The sequence below is a fragment of the Dipodomys spectabilis genome, unplaced genomic scaffold (assembly GCF_019054845.1).
Source record: "Dipodomys spectabilis isolate Male_0828 unplaced genomic scaffold, ASM1905484v1 ptg000085l, whole genome shotgun sequence".
NCBI classification, from domain to species: Eukaryota; Metazoa; Chordata; class Mammalia; order Rodentia; family Heteromyidae; genus Dipodomys; species Dipodomys spectabilis.
This window is the reverse complement of record NW_024870762.1, coordinates 3,516,780-3,526,773: the sequence shown is the minus strand read 5'-3', so window position 1 is coordinate 3,526,773 and position 9,994 is coordinate 3,516,780. Positions and strand designations below refer to the sequence as shown.

Genomic DNA, 9,994 nt, shown 5'->3' with positions numbered 1-9,994 from the left:
GCAAGCCTGAGGCCCTAGGTTCGATTCCTCAGCACCACATAAGCAAAAAGAAAAAAGCTGGAAGTGGCACTGTGGCTCAAGCGGTAGAGCACTAGCCTTGAGCTGAAGAGCTGAGGGACAGCGCCCAGGCTCAGAGTTCAGGCCCCACAACTGGACCCCCCCCCCAAAAAAAAAAAAAAAAAAAAGCTGTCACATCAGTGAGCTGCTAGTATAGGATATTTTTAGAAAAGCATCTAGAAAGGAAGCCACTGGCACTATTCATATTCAGTATAGTGTATAATTTAAACTTTTACAATGTAAGCAGAAATAAAATTGTTTTGGAGAGGGCAATTTCACAGTATCAAAATTAAAATACCTGTACCTTAAACTTAGCATATCCATGACTAGGAATTTATCTTACAAGTAAACTTGCACAAACACAAAATGATACATTAAAAGGTTATGTGTTAACAGCAAGCATTTTTAAGTAGAATACATATTATCTACGATAAAGAGCATACTTAACAAGTGTGATTCATTCGTACAGCTGCATATTCTATGAATGTGGTACATACCTGTAATCCCAGCACTTCGGTCTGAGTGCTGTTTTTTTTTTTTTTTGGTCAGTCGTGGGGCCTGAACTCTGGGTCTGAGTGCTGCTGTCCCTCAGTTCTTCAACTCAAAGCTAGCGCTTTACCACTTGAGCCACAGTGCCACTCCCAGCTTTTTCTGCTTATATGGTGCTGAAGAATCGAACCCAGGGCCTCGTGCATGCAAGGTAAGCACTCTGCCACTGAGCCACCTTCCCAGCCCAATCCCAGCATTTCGGAAGTAAAGACAGGATTATTAAATTAAGACGATAGTGTGGGCTCCCTAACAAGATGTTGTTAGACCAAACAGGACCTTTTAAGACCAAAAGCCAGTTTGGGCAGAAAAGTCTATGAGACTTATCTCCAATTAACTAGAAAAAAGTTATGAATGGAGTTGTACTCAACTGGTAGAAGCCTAATCCTTCAGTGAAAAAGCCAAGTGAGAGTGAGGCCCTGGGTTCTAGCCCTAGTACCAAAACAAAAACGAAGTTGGGGGGGCTGCCTCACATCATAATCCTAGCTACTTAGAAGGCTGAGAATTGCAGTTTGAAGGCAGCCAAGGTAGATAAAGCATTTGTATAGGTGTACACAAGACGCTACTGGCAAGACTTATAAGGAATGACAATTTGGAAAATCACATTTGTTTTCTATTCTATAGGCCAATCTAAAATTAGTGTAAATGCATTTATAAGTCCAGGCTGTCATTGTTGTTACTGCCAGGGATTTTTAGTGACTTGTCAGAACACTGAACTTGATTCCAGGCTGCACAAGAAATGAGATCCTTACACAGAGCCATTATCCTCTATGGAAAAAGTCCACTGATGATGAAGCGTTTGTCCCATTTAAATAGCTTCTGTCAGATAGTATCTTAGCTTCTAGTTGGTTGGTGAACAATAGAAAAAAGCCTGGGCTGCTTTCTGTTTATCTGACAGTATCCTTAAGGCCTATAAGCATTTAATAAGAATAACCAATTGGAGACATTTTCTTCTCCTAACTGGAAATTGTGAGGTTTAGACTTTGTGGATAGAATTAAATGCAGAATCTACAGTAGTTCATCAGACAAGGGTAGGAATAAGGTAGATGGAAATGTTACTGACCTTACACTTTGGGGACTCGAGATTTCAAATTTACAGAAAATCTGCAAGAACCACACACAGAGTATAATATAAAAAATAATGTATTCAAGTTAGCCTATTAGTATTTTGCCCCATTTTTACTCCCCTTCTCTATGCAGGTGTGTGTGTGTGTGTGTGTGTGTGTGTGTGTGTGTGTGTGTGTGATGGGGCTTGAATTTGTGTGTGTGTGTGTGTGTGTGTGTGTGTGATGGGGCTTGAATTTGTGTGTGTGTGTGTGTGTGTGTGTGTGTGTGTGTGTGATGGGGCTTGAATTTGTGTGTGTGTGTGTGTGATGGGGCTTGAATTCTGGGCCTGGGTGCTGTCCTTCAGCTCTTCAGCTCAAGGCAAGCGCTCTACTACTTGAGCCACAGCACCACTTCTGGTTTTCTGGTAGTTAATTGGAGATAATCTCATGGGCTACTTTCCTGCCTGGGCAGGCTTTGAACTGTGATCGTCAGATCTCAGCCTCCTGAGTAGCTAGGATGACAGGCATGAGCCACCTGTGCCTGGCTGGACAGCTGTCTTGAAAGTACAGGTGACCTTTCTTCCAAGAGATGCCCAGACATCAGTGGCTGAACTTTAACAAGCAGGTCAGTCTTAACAGTCGCTGAGCCCAAGAGAATGTGAGAAGGTGGTTTTGAGCCAATTCCCAGCTTTTTAACTTTGTCATCATGAATGCCCGTGATGTTAAAACACTCATTTGCACCTGTTATCAGTATTGGCCGTACCCATGGCTAGGCTGTGTGCTAAATTCTCGACTTTGCTTTATTAGTAAACTTTCTTAGTTTCTACCTCGACGTGTCCTCTAAGTTTTTTCTGGGACATCACCAAGAAGTACCCAAGAGCCTAGCAGAGGCCTCCCTTTTGGGGACCTCCTCCCCGGAGCCTCAGGATCCGGTACCACCACGCGCAACTAACGTATTCCTGCACGTTTATTTATTTATTTTTAATTTCGGCTTCTCCGGATGGATGCACCGGGCGACAGGCCAGGGTGTGAACCTTGATAAGGCGGGGGAAGATCCTAGCCCGCCCCCCGCCGCGCGCGCTCCCGCCACACCCCGCGCTCGGCCCTACGTCGCCGCGCGCGCGTCCCCGCCCCTCCCCTCCCCTCGCTCCGGCCGCCGCGAGCCAGTCGGGCGTGCTGCGAGCGCTCGCCGATCGTCCAGGCCGGCGGCTGTGGCGCCGCGAGGGTAGGTGGGATCGTGGCGGAATTCCCTGTGCGGAGGCCGGAGCGAGAGCGCGTGATGGCGGCTGCGGTGGCGGCGGCATCCGGTGCCTGCGCCGTGGCGGCGAGGTGAGAGGCCGCCTCTTCTCCGCGACTGAGGAGGCCACAGCTGGCCGCCCGCCCTCCGCGCGGGCCGCGGCTCCGGCATGGCCGGGATCATTAAGAAGCAGATCCTGAAGCACCTGTCCCGGTGAGAGCGCCCGCGCCGCCCCGGCCCGGTCCCGGTCCCTTCCTGACCCCCGCAACCCACCTCCTGCCGGAGCGGGGCTCCGTGGTTGCCCTTTCCCCCTCCCTGACCCACCCCAACTCGAGCTGGGACAGCCCCCGACCCGCGCCCGCCGGCGCCGACCGTTGTCACCACTCCGTTTCACCCTCGCCCTCCTGGGCCCGCGGGGTCGGGGCGCTCGCGCCGGAGCCCGGTCTTCTCCCAGCCCGTCAGCCCCGGTCCCCTTCCCTCCCGTGCCTCCCCGACCCTTCTGGCCTGCGGCCTCCGCTCCCAGAGCTCGGAGCGGGTCACCCCATCCGGCCCCCTCTGCCTCCTCGGCCTCTGGACGCGCCTCCCGCCTCTTAACCCGCCCCACCGCCTTCCCGGAGCCTTTCTCCCCCAGTGGCTTCTGAACCCCGTCACCCAGGCCTCCGTCCCTCTCCCGAGGGCGCCCTCCCCACCCCCTTTCCCAACGCAGACACTGGCTTTTTGCTTCCCTCTCCTCTTCAGTCTGTGTGTGTGTGTGTGTGTGTGTCTGTCTGTCTGTCGTGGGCTTGAACTCCAGAGCTTCCCTCTCCTCTTCAGTCTGTCCCTGTGTGTGTGTGTGGTGGTCGTGGGGCTTGAACTCTGGGCCTGGGCGCTGTCCCTCAGCTCTTCAGCTCAAGGCTGGTGCTGTACCATTTGAGCCACAGCGCCACTTTCGGCTTTTTCTGTTTATGTGGTGCTGAGGAATTGAACCCAGGGCCTTGTGCACGCGAGGCAAGCGCTCTACCACTGAGCCATCTTCCCAGCCCCTATCCCTGTTGTATTACCCTTGAAAAGATGTAAACCCTGCACCCAGGCCCTTTCTCTCCTTCAAGCTGCTTTCTCCCTCCTAATTAGAGAAAGGTCATGAGAGTTGGGGATAAAGTTTCAGCAACCTTCCCATTAAGAAGACTTTTTAAATTTTTTTTTCTGTCAGCCTGGTTTGAAAAGTACTATCAATGTTCGTTTACTTCTGCTTTGTTATGTCTTGCTATTTTACTCAATATGTTAGCAGGACTTGAGTGGCTGGGCTGGCAAGACAGTTTCATCTATGAATGAATGACTGATGTTACGATTACAACTTGTCAGAACTGGTGGCCAAAAAATTTGGTAGCTAGTTTTTTACTTAGTTTTGTGCTCCTCATTCCAGAGGTCAGAATTGGTGGTAATAGTTGATAATTTAGCCAGCCTTTGTTGCTCTACAATGGTCATTGAGTTTTCAGGATGTAAGGGGTCAGGGAAGAGGCCAGTCAGCATGGAACACTCAGGCCTTGTACTCAGGTCTTTCCATTGCCCTCATAATGCGCGCACGTGTGTGTGTGTGTGTGTGTGTGTGTGTGTGTGTGTGTGTTAGTCCTTGCCACTGTGTCTCTTTTTTTCTGGATGGCACTTCTGGTATACTTTAATGTTAGGCTTTAATTTTCAACTTGATTCAGATACATTTTTGGTTAATCACAACCTTATAGAGAAAAAGCATATTGAAAACTAGAGCTGGAGAGTGGCTTTCAATCTTTTATCAGAATAACCTAATATATGTTCTTTCAGGTAGAGTCAATCCAGGTGTTTTAAGTAAATATTTGAAATAAAGAATAAAGATTGCAGATTGGCCCTGGGCACCAGTGGCTCAGGCCTGTAAAAAATCTTCTTACATGGGAGGCTGAGATCTGAGGATCATGGTTGGAAGCCAGCCCAGGCAGAAAAGTCCCTGTGAGACACTTATCTCCAGTTAACCACTCAAAAACTAGAAGTAGCACGGTGGCTCAAGTGGTAGAGTGCTAGCCTTGAGGACAAAGAGGCTCAGGGACAGTACCCAGGCCCTGAGTTCAAGCTGTACAACCGAAAGGAAAAAAACAAACCACAACAAAAAAAAACCCTACAATTGTGGGACTGGGACCTAAGACCAGAGGAAAACTTTAATAATTTGAATAAATATCTGTTATTTTTTTTGGTGTCAGTCCTAGGGCTTGAACTGAGCCTGGGCCCTATTCCTGAGTTTTTTTTTTTTTTTTCTCAAAGCTAGTACTCCACCATTTGAGCCACAGTTTTACTTCTGATGTTTTGGTAGTTAGTTGGAGATATGAGTCTTATAAACTTTCCTGACACATCAGGCTTCAAACTGAGATCCTCATATCTCAGCCTCTTGAATATCTAGGATTACAGGCATAAGCCACTGGCACTGGGCTAGAAATGATCTCATTTTTATAACATTGATCTAAGATTCTAGGATTTTTCCCTTTTTTTTTTTTTTTCAGTCCTGGGGCTTAAACTCAGGTCCTGGGCACTGTCCCTTCTTTTTTTTTCTCAAGGCTAGCCGCAGTACCACTTTTGGCCTTTTCTGTTTTTGTGGTACTAAGATGTGGAACCCAGAGGTTCATCTGTGCTGGAAAAGCACTCTACTACTGAGCCACATTTCCAGCCCAAAATTACCTTTTTTTTTCTTGCTTATATCAGCTATGACAGTAGATATCATCATTATATCTCCGTACACGTTTGTGCTATATTCTCATCAATTTCACCCCCGCAACCATCCTACTTCTTAAGAAGTAACATGTTTTCTTACTCTGTTTTCACAGTGGGAAATAGTCTGTCTCAACAGTATTCAATCTTGTTTTGTTTTGTTTTGGTTGGTTATGGGGCTTGGACTCAGGACATGGTGCTGTCCCTCTTTGTAAGCCTCTTTGTAATCAAGGATAGCACTCTACCACTTAAGCCACAGCACCACTTTTTTTTCTCTTTTACTCTAGAAGGAGAACAATAATACCATCTACTGTAAAGGTTATTGTAGGTTGGCATGGTTGTGCATACCGTGCTTATAATCCCTGGCTAAGGCAAGAGGATACAGAGTTTCAGGCCAGGCTACGTGGTTAGAACTTGTCCCAAAACAAACTAGTAATAACAACAAAGGTTATTGTGAAGGTTAAATGAATTAATGTATGTAAGGACTTAGCACTGTGCCAAGAACGTAATAAGTTCTCAAGAGAACATGGCTTTTTATATTTTTTGGGTATAATTTGATACAAGCCTGAATAGTGTGTGTGTGTGTGTGTGTGTGTGATTTTTTGGGGGGGCTTACTAGGATATGAGCTAAAAGCTTACTTTTTAGATGAAGTTAGTTTGATAGACATTGAGGGATTTTTCTTGGATGTTGAGCTAAGGACAGAAGAAGAAGAGGAAAGGTTCTATTGTAGCTGAAGTTTCAGGGCTCAAGGATGAGCTCATAGGATGTAAATATGGTTAGAAAGGCCAAACTTCTGAGGCCTTCATGTTAAGTTTGGAAAAGCTGCCTAATTGTATGACATTTGTGTGTCTGTCTTTTGCAACATACATATACACTAACCACATATATATCATTTGTGTGTAAGTGTCCTTTCTACCACAGAGGTTCTAGCTTGCTAACCTTAATGAGGAAGGGGAAAAGAAGGTTCTTCTATGAGACCCGATGTTAAATAAATAGGTGTTTGATAATTATTAGTTTGTGATGACAATGCCATTTTACCCTGAGGAGAATGTCTTTCAGAGAATCTTCCAGTGACTCCCAGTTACATCTATTTGTGATATGAGGTTTCAGATAATCCAGTGTCTTGTTGAAATGCTTCTTTCTTATTGGCAAGATACCATGGTAAGCAGAATTTTAGGGAAATGTTACTCAAAATGTTTTCTTTTTTTCTCTCTTTTTTGCTGATACTGGATCTTGAACTTGACCTCCTGCTTTCCCTCCCTTAGCTTTCTTTTTTTTTTTTTTTTTGCGTCCGGTCGTGGGGCCTGAACTCTAGGCCTGGGCGCTGTCCCTCAGCTCTTCAGCTCAAGGCTTAGTACTCTACTACTTGAGACACAGTGCCACTTCCAGCTTTTTTTTTTTTCCTGCTTATGTGGTGCTGAGGAATGGAACCCAGGGCCTCATGCATGCAAGGCAAGCGCTCTACCACTGAGCCAACTTCCCAGCCCTGAAGACAGTTTCTTGAACTTTGCTGCTTGAACTGGCTTTAGCCTTAGTCCTTTAGGCCTCAGTCTCCTGAGTAGGTAGAATTACAGATGTGAGATACTGGTATTTGATATTTCCTTAAATGCCTATGCTAGGCCAGGCTCTGACCTGGGCACTTGAGAGTACAGCAGGGAAAATATAAATGTCTTTTTTTTTTTTTGTCAGTCATGGCACTTGAACTCTGGGCCTGGGCACTGTCCCTGAGCTCTTCAGCTCAAGGCTAGCACTCTACACTTGAGTCTGGTTTTCTGGTGGTTTTATTGGAGATAAGAGTTTCATGGACTTTACTGCCCAGGCTGGCTTTGAACTGTGATCCTCAGATCTCAGCCTCCTGAGTAGCTAGGATTACAGGCGTGAGCTACCAGTGCTGGGCTATGAATGTCTTTTAAATGCTTCAGCCCATTGCTTTGATGACTGCTGATCAATACACATAACTTTAACGCACGGTATTCATTTAGACCTGAGAACTTTCTCTAAAAACACAAAGTAGAGCTGGGCGCTGGTGGCTCACGCCTGTAATCCTAGCTACTCAGGAGGCTGAGATCTGAGGATCGCGGTTCAAAGCCAGCCCGGGCAAGAAAGACCATGAGACTCCTATCTCCAATAAACCACCAGAAAACCGGGAAGTGGCGCTGTAGCTCAAGTGGTAGAGCGCTCACCTTGAGCTGAAGAGCTGAGGGACAGCGCCCAGGCCCAGAGTTCAAGCCCCACGACTGACAAAAAAAAAAAAAAAACACAAAGTAATTATTCATTTAAAAAATAGCCCAAATAGCCCAAATTAGTCAGGCTTAGTAGTACATGCCTGTAATCCTAGCGCTTGGGAATCTAAGGCAGGAGGATCATGAATTTGAGGCCAGCCTGGGCTACCAAGTGAGTTGTATAATGAGACCCTGTCTAAATAAATAGGTGGATAAACGCAATTGATTTTTCAGTAAATTAAGTTCTTGTTTGAGATCACCTTTCATTGTACAAGTAAGACATATGATCAATTGTGAAGTAACTCAAGGGATTATGGCTAATGAAAAGAGCATGAACTTTGGAGCCGTAGAAACCAGATTCACTGTCTAGCTCTGCCACTAAGAATCAGGGTAGCGGTTCTGAGCCTTCCTTTTCTTATCTGTAAAAGATAAGAATAAAGAAGAAAAATTCATAGCTAGCAGGTTTTTTTTTTTTTTGTTGTTGTTTTTTAATGGGTCATGAGGCCTGAACTCTGGGCCTGGGCACTGTCCCTGAGCTCTATCAGCTCAAGGCAAGCGCTCTACCATTTGAGCCACAGTGCCACTTCTGGTTTTCTGGTGGTTATTGGAGATAAGTAAGAGTCTCATGGCCTTTCCTGAGCTGGCTTTTTTGTTGTTGTTGTTGTTGTGGGGCTTGAACTCTGGGTGTGGGCGCTGTCCCTGTGCTCTTCAGGTGGCAAGCATCTGCCACTTGAGCCACAGTGCCACTTTCATTTTTCTGGTGGTTAATCAGAGATAAGAGTTTCATGGATGGGCTGACTTTGAACTGAGATCATTAGAGCTCAGTCTCCTGAGTAGCTTGGATTATAGCCACCAGCACTTGGCTGCTAGCAGATTTTTTTAGAGGATTAGGGTACAGTATTTCCTACAGTATATGACATTGAAATAGCTATTTAATAAGAGTAGCTATAACATGACTAGGGGAGGTATGGACACTTTCACAGCATGAATGACAGAAAGCTGACTGGCCTGTTTAGAAACCCATTGGAAGTCTTTTTTTTGTTTTTGTTTTGTTTTTTTTGGGTCCGGTCGTGGGGCCTGAACTCTGGGCCTGGGCGCTGTCCCTCAGCTCTTCAGCTCAAGGCTAGTGCTCTACCACTTGAGCCATAGCGCCACTTCCGGCTTTTTTCTTTTTGCTTATGTGGTGCTGAGGAATTGAACCCAGGGACTCAGGCATGCAAGGCAAGCACTCTACCACTGAGCCACCTTCCCAGCCCCCATTGGAAGTCTTAATTATTTACTCTAAATGACTGAGTGAAAAAGTCATGGCAGATAGACTTGATGTAGGTATTTAGAAAATGTCAGTATTAGGTGTAATTAGAGGCATAGGTTTTAAGAATTCCTTTTGATGAATGAGTCTTATTGAGTTCAGCTTCTTCAGGTTCTGATGCAAGCCCCACTCTCCTTACTGCTTAGAGTGCTGCAGAGTGCTGAAGAGCTGGAGGCTGTTCCCATTGGACGATACCTAGTTCTAGCTTCATAGAGGCTGTCTACTTGCCCAATCTCTTTAGTGAAGGCTTGCAGGCCACTCTCAAATTGTAGGTCATGTTCTTTGACACTAGACTAGTTATGTCACTGTAATCTCTCAGCTAATTACTTTGCATTTTCTAATAACTAGTCAAATAATAAATGCCTTCTTTTCTTTTGGTACCAATTCTGGGGCTTGAACTCAGGGACTGGGCACTGTCCCTGAGCTGTTTTTCTCGAGGCTAGCACTCTACCACTTGAGCCATAGCGCCACTTCTGGCTCTTTCTGCATATGTGGAATTGAGGAATCAAACCCAGGGCTTCATGCATGCTAGGCAAGCACTCTACCACTAAGCCACATTCCCAACCCTGTTTCTCTTATTTTCTTGTGTTGCTTTAGAATAAAGTGCTTTTTCCAGCAATTGGTGACTCATGCCTGTAATCCTAACTACTCTTGGAAGTTAATATCTGATTATCACAATTCAAAGCCAGCCTGTGCAGGAAAGTCCACGAGACTAGTATCTCTAATCAGCCACAAAAAAAGCCAGAAGTGGATCTGTGGCTCAAGTGGAAAGTAGTGGAAAGCCAACTTTGAGTGAAAAAGCTAAGGGACAGCATCCAAGTCCTGAGTTCAAGCTCCAGTATGAGTACGCACACACACACACACAAA

General features: G+C 45.8%; 1 protein-coding gene across 1 annotated transcript in view; it reads left to right on the top strand.

Moving 5' to 3' along the window:
* The first annotated feature begins 2,821 nt into the window (after positions 1-2,821).
* Uhrf1bp1 (UHRF1 binding protein 1) overlaps positions 2,822-9,994 on the top strand; it is a 47,557-nt gene continuing 40,384 nt past the window's right edge. Inside the window, exon 1 of the mRNA XM_042683848.1 lies at positions 2,822-3,099. Coding sequence (XP_042539782.1) covers positions 3,056-3,099 — 44 coding nt within the window. The 5' untranslated portion in view covers positions 2,822-3,055. The remainder of the gene's footprint in view (positions 3,100-9,994) is intronic.